General features: G+C 36.2%; 1 protein-coding gene across 2 annotated transcripts in view; it reads left to right on the top strand.

The window, feature by feature from the left end:
- Positions 1–9,075, top strand: part of LOC131045088 (factor of DNA methylation 1) — a 120,343-nt gene extending 111,268 nt beyond the window's left edge. For both annotated transcript variants that reach the window (XM_057978611.2, XM_057978610.2), the window contains exons 3-5: positions 7,498–7,679; positions 7,894–7,983; positions 8,153–9,075. In XM_057978611.2, the coding sequence (XP_057834594.2) occupies positions 7,498–7,679; positions 7,894–7,983; positions 8,153–8,506 (626 nt within the window). In that variant the 3' untranslated portion in view covers positions 8,507–9,075. The remainder of the gene's footprint in view (positions 1–7,497; positions 7,680–7,893; positions 7,984–8,152) is intronic.
- The last annotated feature ends 10,786 nt before the right edge of the window (positions 9,076–19,861 follow it).

The raw sequence follows: 19,861 nt of genomic DNA, 5'->3' as shown, positions 1-19,861 counted from the left end.
ACTGATCTCGAATTGATCTAAGCCATCGAATTGTATTGAGGGCACTATATAAGCCCTGGCATTTCATTTTGTAAAGGGGAATAATTAGAATAGTTAGGAATAGTTGGATGCAGTTAGAAGATAGAGAGAGAATAGCAATTAGAGTAGAGTAGAGAGAGAAGGCAAAGATTGTTGCCAAGATGTTGTTGTAAAAGACTTGTAACTTCATTGAAGAAATGGTGAAATTTATGGGTCGATTCGACAATTTGCATGGTCTTTATACTTCTCATATTTGATTTCATGTTATTAGATGAGTGGAAGAAATGTGCTTGATTGATGGTGGAATTCGTACATCCATACTACTAGCAGTTTGTTGATTGCAGACTTGCCTTGCATAGTCAACTGGAATCGTTCAGCTTAAGCTTAACTTCAATTGTCGCTTCTTCATTGATATGCATCAACCTGATGGTGTCTATGCCTGTAGTGATGATTTGAACATCATAAAGCTTTCCTTCGAAGATCGCACTAACCTTGTGGAGATGGTCCTGTGATGTCAAAACAAGACTTAGTTAGAATTTCATCAAAGATCATTCATTGCTCTTACATTCTTAGTGTTAGGATTAGATCCTTTCCTTGCCCTCATCTTTTTTCCTTTTTTTCAAGTCAAAGCTAGTAAGATCCTGTGTTCCAGCAATATTCAAAGCAGATCAGAAGTTCAGGCATCAAGTGTAAGTCCCCTTGTGATTCCAGCAAATCACATCATACCACAGAGAGCTTATCCACACGTAGAGATCCTACAACGAAGAACCTTGGAGTCATCCTGATTGATCCTTTTTCGCGATATCTTCAGCAATCAGAGGCTTTACTCAAGAGAGGATAAGGTACCTTTAGGTATTTTATTCTGTGTTTGATAGTGTACAAAATACACGTCAACACCGCGACACCACATGTCCGAAGACATGATGGGCATTATGTTGTTTCTCATCCCATCAACTATTATTTTGATGGCTTTTTCATTTCCTTCAATCCATGCGGTTTTGTTAGGTTCATTTTCAGGTTGATCATTTTTAGTTTGAACAAATGAATCTACTTTGTTCTCTTTTAAGATCATCTGGATTCTGAACTTCCAGGCTGAAAGATCATCGCCACCTCCGAGTCTGTCTTCAAATCTGATAGCGCTGGCCATTGGGGAAATGTGATGTAGTATATAACCTTGTTCTTAAATTATTCACAAAATTGAATAGCCTCAAGTTCAATCAACTTGGCTCTGATACCATGTAAAAGTTATTGCAATTTCCAATTTAATAAACAAGTTATATGCTAGATAGTGTATTTCTGATTTTTGGTATTATTATTATGACAATAATATTATCGTCTTTCTTTTCTGCAGGTCTGAAGGAAGAACATGTATCGATTTCAATATCTTCCTTTTCTTTTGAATGATGTATATATAACAAGGCAGCCACGATCAAGTGGCACCTTGATCGGACATGTCTTTTAGACATGTCCGACCAAGATATCACTTGGTCGTGACTGTCTACCGATTCACTTCGGTGTTTATGATAACGAATCGGTGCCATTTGTATATGTTAACAGATCGATATAAACACAACCGAAATGAATCGGTGTCAAAGCAAATGATAATGGATTATTAACACACCCGATAATGAATTGGTGTCAAGGCAAACAAGAACAATAACTAATAGCATTATATGCTATCGGGTTAATACCCCGATAGTATATTAATGCCGATTCATTAATGAATCGACATTAATATGCTATCGGGTTACTAGCCTGATAGCATTTAGATAGACGCTTAACTGTGTTAAGCAGGTCGTCGATCTTAATCCATTTTATCCAATATCAATATCATAATCAAGATCAAAGGTTACAGTCTGATAAACATATTCAGTTTGGAAAGCATAAATCAGGTAATCTAATAGTATAGATGAGTAGACCAAAACAGAATAGAGGAGATTAATGAGTTAGGAAAATCTTATCTTGCAGAAGCTACTAATGCATTAACAAGAAGAACCCAAATGAACTAGAAATCTGGATTCAACCACATGAAACTGCTAGGAACTGGAAACAAGACCTGCCACGAAGAACAAGCATCTACCGGTACATACCGGTAAGAATACTGAAACTACACAAGAACTAAACAAGAACGAAACTGAAAGGAAATGTTTTTGGTTGATGCAAGATTGCTCATCGACCAGTGATGCTCCTGCATCAATTCTCTTTACAGTAGACAGCGCATCATGTATATCGTGAATTCTATTCACAAGGGACAACACACCATGTATAGATCGTTCCATTTCATTCAACATATAATCATTAGCACCTCTTAGATAAATTATCTAAGTCTTCCTCACAGTGATTAAGGATAACTAATCCTAACCAAGATAATTAAGAGGAATAATCTGATATTGGAAGGATGCGTTGGTTTCCAAAGGGGTACACCCCATGTAGCCGGTCACATCTCTACTGAGAAGACACCTCCCTACCAATCTCATGGAGGGATATAAAGAAGAACATGCTAGCATAGAACAGAAGGGAGGAAGAAAGGTGGAGAGGTTGGAGAAAATAAGATACGCTGTCAAAAGGAGAAACTAAACCCAGACTATACCCAAAAGGAAGAAGGATCAGATTCAGAAATATCTATATCAGAATACTATCCATTCTCTGTATACGTATTCTGTGTATTAAGGATATATTTCAGTCTCAGAACATAAATATATATATCAGAGGACTAGCCTATTCTCTGTATACGTATTCTGTGTATTAAGGATATATTTTCAATCTGACATAAATATATATATTAATATATCAGAAGATTAGCATATTCTTTGTATAAATATTCTGTGTATTGGGGATACAATTTCAGACTCAGAACAATAATATATCTCAGAGAATTACCCTCTTCATTGAATACATATTCGGTGTATCAGAGATTCATTTTTCAGTTCCAGAACATTAATACGTAACAGGGGACTACCTGATCCATTCGTATACCTACATTGAATATAAAAATATATTTATTCTCAGAAATTCTCATAATAAGTTTATACCAGAATTCATAACAGTCCATTCTGGAACTCTTTTTCTTTTCTATTTAACTGTCATCAATCAGTCAAGGAAGGGAGGCTCTACTGGGGACATTACACCATGGCAATATCACGACTTCTCGCTCTATTCTATAGTGACCTGCTAAATTTCACTGGAAGAGAACTACTTAGCCAAAGAAAATATGATTTTAGTTGTTAAACACCTAACTATATTCAAGCATTTAACTTGTACAGATCCAGAGATGCAATCTTTTGTTGCCTACATCCGCATGATATATTCCGCAAGGACTCCTATCATTGTTAGATAGTATCCTTGAGAGGTTAGGGTCAAGATGGTGATCCAAAATACAACTATAAATTATTTTACCTGAATAAATCCATTCAACCAAATGAAGATGGCATGTTACTAAGAATGCAGATCCTTTACTAACTCTACTTCAGAAAGTCAATGCCCTCATGTTCAGATTGAGTGATTAGTTTAGCTGCAGCGGCATGCCTGTGGTTGATCACTACATATGTTCCACACTAAATTATTAACAATAGATTTACATGTACTTGCAACATTTTTAAGGAGTAGAGACCTATACAATTATAATGTTCAATTTATAGAATTTCTACTTGACATTCACACCCATTAACATATTAATGTTCACATGCACAAGGATACATGTATTCCACAACTTATCCTAGTGAAAATATGAGTATCATTGTTCAAATATATACAATATTATTATATTCATTACACCTACCACAGTCTTTCATAGTTTTCGTCACAGACAAAGCATGGTATTCTTTGTTATGCTTCTTACACAGTAATTTATATGTGACTACTACATACAATCCCCACATAGGGTTACGCTTATTAGCACCTAAATAAAATGAAATAGAAAATACTTATCTGACTGAGTAGGCACATAATCAAATTTAGCAGCATAATTCAAGGGCACAGACTTTGACAAAAAGCCTCGGAAGAATGTAAAACTCTAGAGAAGATGTTGAAGACAATTTCCACTGTACGTGATGGTATTAGCTTAGAGATTCCATGCATGATGTGGAGGATGTTTCTCATGTAGATGTAAGTGCTCTAGCTCATGTCTTACTCCAACATTTTGACCAATACCAAAGAACCATGCCCAAAGAAGGAACAGAAAGGCCACAAGTCAATCTACAAAACAGGTGTTCACAGTCATCACTGGAATAATACGACTTGGCTTGGAAATAGGCTGAGTATGGCTGCAATAACCAAGACATGGATGCGTCGGACACTAGACTTAAGAAATAGCAGTGAGGATTTCATGGCAGTTCTAGCTCCAGATTGCCTATTGTGACTACACCCATGCTCCCTTTTTGTTATTCCATATGCAGAGCCACTATATGGATAACACAAGAGTTGCTGCAATGCCAAGGAAGCCAAAGAATGGGGCTCTCTCATCGCCTGTGAACAAATGGTCATTTATTCCTCGTTTTGCCCCTCCAGACATGCTACTATTGCACCTTTCATATTAGAAAACAGCCCCAAAAGGTGCCACGAATCTCTTCTGCTCCATTCCCTTCTTCCTTCTCTGCAAAATTACTCTATTGCTTATGCTTTGATGCCTGTTTGAAGCTCTCATTGTGGCGGAGGCAGGAGGACACTGTCAAGGGTTGTGGAGTTTGGATTTTTACTTCCCAACTACATCGTTTGACATCCACAGCTTCCCACCATTTCTTTTTTATGTCCAACCTGAAGATTGGATAGGAAGGGAAAGGAAATCCATGCTTCTTAATGGCTTGACAGCTTCCCTTTTCAATCGCCCATCCCTGGTCAGTGCAGATTGCAGGTTGTCCAACTCATGCTTCATTAAATTGAAATCTTTTATCAAATTATTTATTTCATTGACCACATGATATCCAATGTGAGATGGGTCTTCTAGGGGATGTGACATCTACTATTATAACTACCACACTAATGACAATGCAATAAGCTCATTAATGAGCTGCAACAATTACAACAACCTTATTTAATGACCTGCACCTAACCACCTAATTTATTACAGGCAAGCGTAAACATACCAATGTTACCCCGAGTTTCCGGGACGGGGACGGCGGGGGACGGCGGGACGCGTTTCCAGGACGGCAAATTTTTTTGCCAAATTTGGGGACGGCGGGGGACGGCAAAGGGGACGGCTATTAAAATATAGGAAATATTTAAAATATATAGGAAAATTTCAAAATTCTAAATGTTCATATGAAAACATGGATAAAGCATGCATACATACATTATATTCATATGAAAACAATAAAACATGGAAATGGCATGTGTATGATACTATGAAAAGTTGAAGACATTTTAGAATGTAAATTCTGAACATACAACATTGTTAATACTCAATAGACAATATGCAATTATGCATTCATAAATCAGAATTTCAATTCATTCACATTGTCAATATGCATATCATAATAGATATTAAAGAAATAACATACAAAATGTCAAAACAAAGAGGTTAAATTTTCCCTACTTCTATTGACGCGGTTTCCCCCCATATTTTTCAACGGGGGTTTGGGGGCAGCGCCCCCAAGGTGGGGTCAAGGGGCATCGCCCCTTGCGGGGTCAAGGGGCAGCGCCCCTTGCGCACTCCCTGTCGCGATACAGGGCGGGGTCGAGGGGCAGCGCCCCGCGAGGCCAAAAAAACTTATTCTTTCATAAAGGTGTTGGGTGTTATTTTTCTATTAACTCGCCGAGTTTGGCGATTTTTGGGTGATTTTCTAATCTCTGTGTCAAAATGCCCAAAGGCTACACTGCTGCCATATAGTTTCATTGTCAAAATTATGAATTAAATTAATGTTATCTTTTAATTTTTTTATTTTTACTAACAATTTGAATTAATAAGGGGCCTATATTAGAAAATTTTAAAAAAAATTTGAAAATACAACTTTTTTTAGTTTTTTAATATTTTTTAATGGCCTTAGATAAGGGGGACGTCTAGCCGTCCCCGGGACGGATTGGGGACGTCCCAGCCGTCCCCAGCCGTCCCCGGGACGTACGGACGTCCCCCAAGGCTAGGGCAGGCGTCCCCCCGTTTCGGGGACGTCCCCTAAAAATATAGGGCAATTTGGGGACGGGGGGAAACGTCCCCTGGCCGTCCCCAAGTCCCCGAAACGTCCCCGAGACGGGGACGGGGGTTTTCAGGTCGGGGACGCGTCCCCGGGTAACTCTGAAACATACACTTTATTTCATTATTGTTTTAATACATCCTTATATATTCCAATATGATCAAATCAACATGGTCGAAATAGTTTTCTGTCTTCTTTTATTTTGTGTATCTTGATTCAAAAGTTTTAATTTATTGAAAGTAGCTCATTGTCTATTCAAGTTGGAGATAAAATCTAGCTGCTTTTACCTAGATACCAAAAAAAGTAAATATCATTGGAAGCTCGTTTCTATACAGGTCGCTGTGGCATTAAAGGTTTATTGAACTGAATACTTACCAGTGTGACTTTGTGGGGATACACTTCTTGACATGGGACAAGGACCGCTAGGAGTAAGCAAATAACAAAGTCCTTGTTCATTAGAGAAGATGAATGAAATAGATTTTAATGAATGTTTTAAATTATAGTTTCCTTATTAGGAATAGTACTTGTTATTTCAATATAATGGAGGGGGTACTGATGATTACTGTATTGCTAGTACCATTGTGGCAAATATTATGCTCTTATAGTGTGGTGTATTATATCTAGTAATGATAATTTATTTTAAGCATTTTTTGTTATTAACTACCACAAATATTTATGTTTATTGAAATGTAGTTCCTTTGAAGATTGTACTAGATGCACATGATGGTAGTTGTTTGAGTGTCCTTTTCTAGAAAGTATTCAGTTTCTTCTTAGGTGCAAAGATATTTCATAGTTAATGAATTAGCTTTTTGGTATTTTTCTAGCATATTTATCTACTTTAATCAAAGCCCCAAAGTAAAAGCTGTGAGGATAAAAATGAAAACTCCTACCTTGCATTGTAAGGCCCCTTTATAAGACCAGGAAGAAAAGAAAATCCCTTTATTTGTATAAGAATATGAAATTTCAGGAATTCATAAATACAAATAACAACGATAATCACAACATCACTATCTGCTAGACTACAAATAAAGCATACAGCAGGTATATAAGTATACTCTTAGGATGCATCTGTGAAGTGGCTTATCTATGATATTTTGTTGAGGTAAGCAAGCTATCACTTTCTATTTTTGACTTGAGGAAGTAATCTTCATTGCTAGTTTGCACATACTGAAATAAGAAATGATGTCTAATTAATTAGATGAATCCTAAAAATTATATCTTCACATGTTAAAGATGTTTCTGACAACATTTTATTTCTCAAGTATAGTTTTGTATACCCCTTGGCATTAGCTGCTTCATATCATCACCTATTGCAAACGAAGAAGGTTTGCTAAAATGTTTCGTTTTCTCATAGAGTTAAGAAGGGTAGAGCAAGACATGCAAACCCAACGTAACAATGACATTGCGGAACGCTTGAAGCTAAGCAAGGAATTGGAGCGTCAAATCAATGAAAGTGAGGAAAGGCGTAAAGAATTAGAACAGCGAGAAGCTCAGAATGAGTCTGAAAAGAAAAAATTGGAGGAGGAGAAAAAAAGGGTTTGTGTGAACAGTTGTACTGCATTTACTATTTCTAATATTTCTACTTTAATGGATATGGGTGATGGAGGATTAATCATTCACTGCATGATGCATAAAACTATGTCATCATGCTTTCTTTTTCTATGTATTTTCAAGCTTACATCTGGAAAGAGGATTTGAAAAGGGCCACTGAAATTATTCTATCATGCTTCTTTTATGTATGTCTTTTCAGGTCTACAGTCGCAGAGAAAATTTGCAGAGGGCCAATGCACTACAGAGGACACAAGAGGAGAAGCAGAGGCTTCTTATTGAAAAACATGAGGTTGTGACCATCTTCTAGAAGGCAGTCTGGAGTTTAGTTTGTTTGGTGAAAAAATCATTAATTGATGAATTTATTCAGGCATTGCTCAAGTTCATGGATGTTCCCAATTAATTTACATATAGAAGGGATCATAATTTTTGTTTATTTTTTGCAATATAATGTTATGCAGAAACAAAAAAGGGACTTGTCTATCGAGCTTCACCAACAAGCAAAAAAGTTAGCAGATAGACAAAAATTGGAATCAGAGATTGAACGTCTTGAGTCACTGATAGAAACAATTAAAGTAAAAGATGGGAGCAGTTTGGATCATTTTAAAAAGATAGAAGATTTACAAAATGATCTAAAGGACAAGAATGATGAAATGGAAAGTTTGCAAGACATGAATCAACAGCTGATGAACAAAGAACGCCAAGCAAATGATGAACTGCAAGAAGCTAGAAAAACTGTTATTCAGGTACCAAGTTTAACACAATGCCCAATATCAAAATTGGTTATGGTCTTTTCTATATATTTACATTCTTAGTTTTGCTACAAATGTTCCATGTATTTTCTTTCAATGAAAATGTACATTGAGTTTGTTGTTATGGAGTGTGGATTGTATTTTGCAGTTTAGAATTTGGTTCTACTGAAAGATGTGAGATATCACAACTGGTCAAATGGGGAGCAAGAGTTAATGGAATTAGATTGTAAGTTAGTGATTAGTATGGTTAATTTGTATTTTTTCAGTTAAAGAGACTTTTCCGGCCAACCTGTCTTAAGCCCCATTTTTTGAGGGTCGGGGGAGTTGCATTTCCTTGAAGATGGAATTGCCACTGATTGGGGAGAGTTACTGAGGTCTATTAAAGGCTATTTTTAGTAGTAATTTTGTTGTTTACAATCTACCTTTTAACTACACTCACGAGGAGAGTTTTTGCTGTGATATCTGGGGAATAGATTTAGTAAGACAGGAATGCAAGTGGCTGTCTAGAAGGGCCATAGGCATACTAATCCTGTATATGCTACATTTGTAGATTCAGAAGGTAGCAGTTGTCATTTTGACAGTGTACTTATTAGTTTGATTAAATGTTCTGTGAAATCAGCACACAATTGTCTTAGTTGATATATTGCTGCTCTATTCTGTTATATTTTGTAATTGGTCTCTTTCAGAGGTGAAAAATTTATAGAATATTTAATGCAGTATTTTATTGATAAATGTGTTAATTCTTTACTGTAAAGAGTGAAGTGAAGCATTCTGGTTTGTCACCCTTTTTTAATTTAATTTCAGATAATCATTATGGCTAATTTGACTGTCTTCTATGCATTATCTACTTTCTTGCAAGCCATAGATGGTGACCTTTGTTTGGCATGGTCTAGCACAAGTGGAATGGAGATGTAAGACACAATTATGTCATAGGAATGTGTAATGGTGCTCACTGGTGTGATGGTGTTCTGAAGAAGATGCTTCTAATGTCTAATCTTGATGTTAATGTTGCCAAATATGTGTGGGCTTGTATAGCTTGTGTCACAGACACAAGAAAGAAACATGGCTTGTATACTCCATTGTCAGCACTGACAAAATCTGTGGGAGTAAATATCCATGGAATTTATCTTACATTTGTAGAAATTTGTCGAAAGATAGCCTCAATGCTAGATATTGCAAAACTTTATTTCTATCATATAAGGGTTCACTCTGGTTCCTAATCTTCTCGAGATATTGCAAAGACACTAGATTTTTGAGTAATTGTTTGAGAATCATTTGGTCTTAAGATGGTTACAAAGTTAACATGGCTAAATGGAAGTGTTTAACCAAATGATAATGCATCAACATTTACAAATATCAATGGACATGGATTGGAAGAGTCTGCCTTACATATTTAAAACAACAATAGACTTTTGCATAACTGTAGACAATACCACCTTATAAGCTAAGTTGCCGGTACGGGTACGGGTACGTGGGTACGGTACGCTGGTACGACATTTTTTTTAGGGGGGGCCTGGGTACGTATGGGTACGTCCGTACAAAAAAATGTAAAAATCATAAATATATATATATATATATACACTCTAATAAGTAGAAACAAAAATTAAATTTAGAATCCCACATATCATCCATATGCTAAACAAAACTTGGAACTATCATATATGATTCATATTGATATAACTATAAGTCTATAATAAAATTATAAACTTTGAATGTTATGATAGATATCGAATTCATTGTTCACTGGCTCAACCGTTCAACAATAAAATGACACAACTAATAATCAGCTATAGCATCATATGGGTCACTAGGAAGATCAAGATCAACATCATCATTGACATTAGATGATGTAGGTAGAGTACTGGAACCACATGCAGCCTCACTGCCACTTGCACTAGCAGCACATTGGCTATCAGACTCCCCAGAAAGTAAAGATTGTGTGGCAGCTGAAAAATCCAAATCAGTTCGCACTGGATCTACATCCCAAAACTTTGTGCTCCCATCCTTATACTCATTTTGTTTATGAGTAAGAAGGCGCAAGTTTGAATGCACATAAACGAGCTCTTCTGCCTTACTTGCTGCCAGTCGGTTGCGTTTCACTGAGTGGATGAAGGAGTATGTGCTCAGATGAAGAGGAACTAGCAACCTATTGAATAATTGACACAAAGTGAGAGGGTGACAATTATAAAATAGTAAAAAATCTAAATTTAGAGAGCAATAAAAATTAAGAAACTTACTTGCGATAAAACTTTGATTGCAAGAGTTTGAAGGTTTGGTGATGTATGGCCATTGAGGTACCACCAAGCATGAGAATCCTTTTTATACTTGTCACGGAGAGCGGAGACACTTTGACCATTGGAGGCTACAAAATCAGCAAACTCACTTGTCATTAAATCCTCCATTTCAGAATCTGGGAAGAGTTTAGTAAGTGCTGTCCTACACCCTTCACTGACTTCTGAATCTCTATATGGTGGTACCCTTGATAGCTTAGCAAGCATTTCATCACTATAAAATTTGGGAGTCAATGCAAATGCAAGAAGATGTAGTGGGGTGGTCATTTTGTTCCACTGCTCAACACAAATTGATTGAACCTCTTTGAAGAAAGTTTCTTCGGGATCTTGCTCTTTTGCATTGATGATGGCTTTCATTTTCTCAATCATCGAGTCAATGCCATCATATACCTCTCCCAAACATGGGTGATCCATGTCAGTATAACGGATCATACTCATGATGGGCTCAGTGAAACTCAAAAGATATTCCACTCGATCCCACCAAGTGTCATCTAGGATCATGCGCCTTACATTTGCTGCCCTTTCAGTATTGGATTGCCTCCATAGGGACCAACTTTGACTAATTACCATGCTAGCAAGTGGCTGTCGCACCTTCACAAGTCGCCTCAAGACGATTGTGTTGGATGCAAATCGGGTCTCGGCAACCTATTCAAAAATTAAAAATAAAAATTAGAATACAAAGAAGACATGATAAAAAAATAAAAATTAAGTAACCATCAAAGTGAAATGTAGATTTTAAAAATTGAAGTGTTTCAATTACCTTTAGCAACTCCAACTGTGAAAATGATCTGAAAATGGCCTGTGACATGTTATGGTTTGTGATGAACATTTGGATCTCTTCAGCCTCAACATAAATTTGTTTGATCCAATCTATTTTCCTGCCTATCTTTTGTAGATGAGGTTGAGAGAGTGGACAGCACAAGGTGTCCAAAATATGTGTTCAAACCGTGTCTCAATCAACATACCTGCAGCTCTACAATTCTTTGCATTGTCCGTTATTACTTGGACAACATTTTGAGGTCCCACATCCTGAATGCATTGTATAAGGATGTTAGCAATAAATTGTGCATCCTTCACCTGTCCCTCACAATCCACAGCTTTCAGAAACATTGCCCCTTTAGGGCACACTGCAATTACATTAATTAATGGCCGATTTTTGGTATCCTTCCATCCATCTGAAATGATGGACACCCCTGTTTGTTTCCATGAATTTCTAATGGGAGCCAATGCATTGTCTATGTTTTTTACCTCCTTTGCTAGTAAGGTGCTACGCACCTTCTCATAACCTGGCCCTGTGTACCCTTGTGGAGCCTCATTTACCTTTTTCAACATATCCTGCCAATATGGTGATCGTACCACATTAAATGACAAACCGTTTGCATATAGACATCTTCCAACGGATTGATTTGCAATCTCTCTAGCATCATTCTTAAATGCTCTCTCTAATGGTCCCCTGCTTCTCTTCACAATAACAGGTTCTTCACTAATTGGGTCCAAGAATGGGTGGCTCTCTACCACGATATTAGGAAAATCGCTATAAGATGGAGAAGTAGGGGGCCTCTTTGATTTACTTCCTCTTCCTGTCAACAAAGGATGGTTTGAGGCACGACCAACTCTTGCATCTGCTTCCTCTTGCTCTCTAATATATCCTGCTATTTCTTGAGGTGACATCCCATTTCCATTCTTTCCTAGACATGGTTTGATTCCTTGTTGGGGAATGGCACAAAAATGGGCTTTGACACGACTGTAGGAGCTAGTTTTTTTCGTACTACAGAAGTTGCATATCCATAAAAATGTTCCACCACCTTTTACTTGGTCTATTATTTTGACATATTTCCATAAAGGTGAATTTGGGTCAGTTTTGAAAGTCCGTTGAGGAGTAGAGCTAGTAGTCGTTGCCATTATGATTTCTACAACAAATTAAAAAATAATTATTAATATTTAATAAATTAATAGTAAACAATAGATTCTAAATGTTAAATTAAAATATATAAAATTAAATTTAATAATTTATTTAAAATGAAAGTAATTAAATTTAAATTTTTAATTACAAAATTTAATATGGACTATAGTTTGTTAAATTGTTTGTTAAATGAAAACAAACTAACTATTAAAAATATAATTTTTTATTTTTAAATAATAATAACTATTTTGCTAGTTATTATTATTTAAAAATAAAAAATTATATTTTTAATAGTTAGTTTGTTTTCATTTAACAAACAATTTAACAAACTATAGTCCATATTAAATTTTGTAATTAAAAATTTAAATTTAATTACTTTCATTTTAAATAAATTATTAAATTTAATTTTATATAAACTATTAAATAAACTATAATAAAATTTAACAAACTAATAAATTTTTTAAAAATTTATAATAAAATTTAATTATTTAAAAACCTATGATAATAATTAAAAAAAAAACCTGCAGGAAGCCTGAAAAAATGGAGGATGCGCCGGAAAGACTGGGGGTTGGTCGTCGGCCGTCGCCCTCCTACTCTGGCACCTCCCGTCTCGCCTCCTCTGTGCCATCGTCGCGCCTCCGTCCCACCTCCGTGCCGTCGTCGCGCCTCCTCTCACCTCCATCGTCGCGCCTCTATGCCATCGCGCCTCCTCTCACCTCTCACTTGCGTTTTTCGGTTTCACGTTTTTTAACATTTAGCTTTGCTTTAGGGTTTAAAACGTGAAAAGACATATGAAGAAACCCTCGAAATTTGTGACTGATGCGGATTCGTCATAAAAACCCTATGAAATCGCCACGTCTACACTAGATGCGTCTAGAATCGTGACTCCAAAAACGGATACGTTTCAGGGGGCAAAAATCAGTACCCTGTCCGAATCCACAGGGATTCCGAGGCGAATCCGAATCCGATACGTATCGTATCCGGATTTGGGGGCAAAACCTGAAGTACCGGTAACTTAGCTTATAAGGTATGGTTTGAGGTTTAAGTCTGTCTTTTCTTGAAAAGGGAAAAAGAGTTTATATATTATATCAAAAACAGAAACTTATAGTTAAAGTATGTCTACTGAAAGGCTCTACAGTTATTGCCTTCCAAAATCTAATAACAATAAACAAACGTGTTCTTAGGAAACCTAAGTAGCACAATAGCTGGTAATCATGAATACAAGTTCTAGTAAAATAATTGTAACTGCAGTGATTGAACACAGTTGGAAACTTTCATTAAGAGATATCAAAGAAAGATTTCGTAGCCATACATTAGTCAGCAAGGGCATCTGTTGACGTGGCTAAAGTCGGATTTCAACTCCTTCCGGTCAACACAGAATAGAATCTATTAGCAATCCCATTCTCTCTTGCATAAGGAAGTTCTAGTGCTACTAAAACGATCACTGTGAAACAACCTCAAGGTTCATTTCGTTAGTTCTTGACAGTGGGATAGCTAAGAGGTTCATGTGTCTTGCTGGTAGACACAAAGGGGGACTTACGTTAGTGGACAAACTTGGCTCTCAAAGGTTTGGTAAAATTCCCCTAGACTTCTACAAGCCAGATTTCATCAGATTTGGCATTAAATTTGATGCTACCATGATGGTTTACTTTCAGATTATAAAAAAAGTAAAAAAAAAAGGAAAGGGGGAAGAGAGATACTAACTAATTCTATCTAAAAATAAGGGAAAACCAGTCCCTTCAAATAGATTTTCAAAAACTGAATGAATGGCCCAGATTAAACCATACAAGTGGCCCATATTCATCCTAAAAGGCATGACTGCCCATACTTGGTAAATAAGAAACATACCTGCCTACCAACTACCAACTAGCTACCATAAAGCTGTTCCTATAAAGTGCATTGCACACAGCACAAAACCTGAAGAGTGTACTTGGGTAGTTGGGGAGAAATAACTAACCTTGGGAATGCACTTTTTACCATCCCAAGATAGTTTTCCCCTTTTACAATAAAAAGTTATTTTCTCCATCCAAGTACTTATTCTAGATATCCCGGCTTGCTGCACACTCTGCCTAAACATGCTCTTGAAACCTTATGCAGATAGCCCTTATTTCTGGTCCAGGGGGCGCAGCCAAGCAGTTGATTTGTAACATGGTTTAACTAACCTTGGGAATGCACTTTTTACCATCCCAAGATAGTTTTCCCCTTTTACAATAAAAAGTTATTTTCTCCATCCAAGTACTTATTCTAGATATCCCGGCTTGCTGCACACTCTGCCTAAACATGCTCTTGAAACCTTATGCAGATAGCCCTTATTTCTGGTCCAGAGGGCATAGCCAAGCAGTTGATTTGTAACATGGTTTCCTCATAGTGATTTGTTACCCTTTGCAGCTCCAACTCCTAATCTTCTTTGTTGGTCTCATACTCTTGCATTGTTGAATGCAGTTCGCTGGCCACTATCATATCATTCCTAGTGTACGGAGCCCCTTCATCCCTTTTTAGTTAGTCTTTCCAACATAATTTCAGCTTGTTGCATTCCATCTTAGGCCTCCAATCGCCAACCAACCTCTGCAGGAGCTGTGTACAGTTAGTCCCAATACGTGTTAAGGTGCTCTTACAGTCCTCCCATCCATCATCAAAGAGGTCCATGTGGTCCCTCTTTCACCACATAGTTCGGTACTAGTTTGCGAAGGTGTTGAATTCATGGATTTCAATGATCTGTCGGCCCGTGGGGAGTTTGGGGAATGTCCAAAATAAAGCCGTCATAAGTGGAAGTGAGTTATTAATATTTTGCAATAACATGTTCTAATCTTTGAAAAGTGAATGATAATGCATAATCAACCTTGAGTATCCTGTCATGTCCCCTCCTTGATCATTATATATGTAACAATAAATATAATATTTATTAAGACAACTAAAATGGAAGGAATCTGAACATAGACAGCGTCCAAGATAATCAAAAACGATTAATGAACATTGGATCGACATCCAAATTAATACGTTTCCACAATAACATTAAGGATTAATTAGAGTCAATGGCACTAAACTAAAGGAGCGATTTATCTTGTGAAAATTATGTAATGCCCCATCCCTGAACTAAGATGGGATCGTCAATGGTAATGATATTTCAAAGGACGAATATGATCATACTCCGCTAAGGCGTGAATCAAAAGTGATGTGAAGAATGATTGAATTAGTTTAAATTAAAGATTTAAACTATTATTAGAAACAAGAATACAATGATCGGTTATATTAACTATGGGCCATAAAGCCAATATATGGATGATGCGCTATCACTTCATGAAATTAGTGATTTATCGGTTGAAGGACAAAGGCCTCAGCAAAGATAACCCACGTGGAATCTGCATACACTCTCACTCCCAAAAGAAAGAAGTAATATAGTTAAGGCATTCAAAAATATATTACTATGCTAAGAAAATTGTCTTATTTATAAGACTACTCAATTTTCTGAGTTTTAGATCAAAAGATTGAATTGAGTATTAATCGACTTAGACTGTCAGCAATAATAAAGAAACGTTTATCTATCATTGATACATACACTAGAGAATACACAACGCTCCATATGCAATAAGTAAAGCCCGGGTTTTTGTTAAGGACCGATTTCATCAAGTTAATATACAGCGATCCCTATATAAGATAACAATGCAGCGATATGATTAAGGGTACATAAGCGGTTTATGTTTATATTAGTAGATGTGTCATTAATTATTGAGGGGGTAGGATTACTCCCAAACAACAAGAAGTTGTTAAAGGGCAAAGGACTGTATGAGGAGACACCACTCTTGAGAGGGCTGTAACCATAAGAAGGGACATAACCCTCCACTACAAATTGAAGACTATACAAGGAAGAAATTTATTTAGATATCAAGGGGGGGAGGATAAGGAGGTCTGCTGCATGGAACAGGTCTGGAAGCTACAGCTGCAGGTTATGACAGGTAAGTAATGAATGAATACTTCATTTTATATGTTAATAAATATAAATAATGAACATTTTATTATATACGTTAATGAATATAATTAATGCTTATTTAATGTATATATTAATGAATATAAGTAAGTAATATTTTAATATATATATTAATGAATATAAGTAAGTAATATTTTAATATATATATTAATGAATGAATAATTTAATATATATGTTAATGAATGTAATTAATGCATATTCAATATATATGTTAATGAATATTTTAAGTAATATTTTAATATATATATTTATGAATGAATAATTTAATATATATGTTAATGAATGTAATTAATTCATATTTAATAGCTATGTTAATGAATATTTTAATATATATATATTAATGAATGGTTTTTAAATATGAAGTAATATGTGTAAACATATGTTAATGAATATGTGAAAATATATGTTAATGAATATGTGAAAATATATGTTAATGAATACATATTAATGAATAGTTAGGAATATACGTTAATAAATAAATGTGAATATATGATAATGGATGTTTCCTGAATATACGTTATGGAATACATGTTAAGTTAGGAACATGTAAATGTAGATTATGAAGTGGAAAATAGTAATAAATTGTAAAATGTATTATAAATGTGATTGTATGATGGAGGCTATAGGGAGGAAACTCCCTTAGCCTAATGGAGGGATTATGATAATCCCTGGTAGGCAGTATATACTGAATATCTATATGCATATATGTATGGCTTGGTTGACAAAGTTCATCCAAGAAGAGACGGATCTGGCCGGTCCTCTCTGGTAGACTTGGATGATGAGATGCATCATCCGAGGCAAGGAATTGACATATGGTCTTCCTTGGATGGCTTGGGTGTAAGTAGTTACATCCAAGACAGGAATCGAATTAACCTTTGATTTCCTGAATGGCTTGGGTGTAAGAAATTACATCCAAGACAGGAATCGAATTCACCTTCGATTTTTTGGATGGCTTGAAACCAAGATGGGTTCCAAGAAGGTGAGCTTCACAGCCACCTAAGGACATATCTCCGTATGGCATTCGTATCCTTTTTATGAGATAAGAATTATGATTAGTGTTAATTAAGTACTTTAAAGTTAAATTGCAAGTTAGATTATTTATATATATGTATATTTGTTGTATTCTAACAATCTGTTTTGCAGGATAGTGATCCCTAACTAGTAGGGACATTAAATATCCCCACATGTGTAATATATATTTTTGGACATGTGCTAATTAGTTGACAAGCTAGGTGTATGGTAAGAAAATAAAAATCTAGTAGAACATAAGACTGAGATCCACTTTTATACCAACATTGGAATACGAAATCACATAGAGGAGTGATTGTATTTGACTAACTCTTGTAAAAGAGAGTCAAATAACACTTCTAGGGTTTCTATTCCTTCGTTGCTATGGAAAATGAATGAACTATGGAGATGTGTTGAAGTAATGCAAATGGCTAATGTATGAAAAAAGTAGACACTTAAGTTGTTGTAATGGCTGACAAATAATCAGAAATGTTGTATGAAAGATACCCGCTTATGAAACAAGAAGAGTTTTAATAAAAATCTCAGTGTTATCAAATCATTCACAGAGAATACTAAGCAAACATTTCCAATGAATTTCCAGTTCATATATTTAAATCTTCAAATCATCAGTTTATACAGTAAGTAGAACCATGACCAAACAATATCATAACCCTGGAAGTCAATGATTCCTCTCTTCAATTTGTAACTCATAAATTAAGCATTGGCAACATACTAATTTTTCTAGAAATGAAGATTTTCAGTCGGCAATGGTAGAAAACGATGTTTCCAAATAGGCTTGCATTCCCAGGCGCAAGCATTAGCTACAAACACGACTACAGCCTGCTTGCTATCGTGGTTTGGTTCCAAGTCTAGCCTGAGTTGTTCCACCGTCTATAGTTATTGTGGATCATCAGATGTCATATTGTCCTTATTTGAATTGTACGGCCTCCTGGTATCCCCAACTGGGAGACTTCAAAAGGTGTTATCAGCTGTAGAACCCACACAATCCTTCCAAGAGCCTGTGTTATCTCCTTCACACTCCATTTGTCCACATACAATCTTGCTACTTGTTGTGACCTTTTCACACATCGCCCCATTGCTAACGGGGACCCCCTCTTTGCCAGCTTTCTGTGTTGTTAGGTTAGGGTTTTGGCTTCTTGGTGGGCAATTTTTGTGTTTCCCGTGCTCGAGTCTCGGAGTTTTGATTATGCCTAGTGTCGTCTAGGGTTTTTGAAGTTATAGGATCAAGTTGCAAAAGATGATATTTTAATGAACCTAAGTTTTTGCTAAGTGTCGACCTATTTGAGCGTTAATGTGTTTTTAAACACGCGCATCAATTGATTTTAAAGTGCCAAGATATTCACAAACCTTTTGGAGTTGTTTTCTCGCTCCTAAGGTAATATTTAAGTTGGTTTCGCACTTTATTCCAATATTTTCCTAGCATTTCGCTCATATTTTTGGAAAATTAGCCTAAGTCCAGTTAAATTTAAAGTCGCTGAGTGATTTTGAGTGGTTAAAATGATAAAATCCTAAGGGAAATTCATATTCCAAGGGTTAAAGGGTCAAAATCCATGCTAGAGGTGTTTTTCCCCTCACATTCTAGACTACCTAACCCATTCCACCACTCAAAATCCATACTACACATGGGTTTCCCCTGGAATCCATACTGGCCACTAATTTCCCCCATTGTTTATCCAGACTGCCATCGAATTTCCCCTGGAGGTGCTAAATTTTGGCTAAGTGTCAGGATTTATCCAGACTGCCATCAATTTTCCACCAGGAGTGCGGACTGGAGTGCGGACTAAAATGCGGACAACATTAAGGATAATTCCATGCCTGGGTCAATTTTCCACCAGGATTTTTGTGACAACTAAGTAAGGATTTTTGTCTGGATTTTTATCCAGATGGATTGAATTTCCCTTGAGAGCATTTTTGTAAGGATTTTTGTCCGGATTTTTATCTAGACAAGGATCGATTTTCCACTGGGAACATTATGAAGAGTTTTGAGTCCGGATTTTCATCCAGACTGAGGTCGAATTTCCACCAGGGAGGTATTTTTCCAAGTTAAGTGAGTTTTGAGTGTGGATTTTTGTCCAGACACATCGAATTTCCCATGGGGATGATTTTTTTGCAAATTGAGTGCATTTTTGTCTAGATTTTTGTCCAAACTCACATCGAATTTCCCCTGGGAGGGTTTTTGTGTGCATTTTGATGAAATTGAGCATGGATTT

The sequence above is a fragment of the Cryptomeria japonica genome, chromosome 3 (assembly GCF_030272615.1).
Source record: "Cryptomeria japonica chromosome 3, Sugi_1.0, whole genome shotgun sequence".
NCBI lineage: Eukaryota > Viridiplantae > Streptophyta > Pinopsida > Cupressales > Cupressaceae > Cryptomeria > Cryptomeria japonica.
This window is presented reverse-complemented; position numbering and strand designations above follow the sequence as displayed.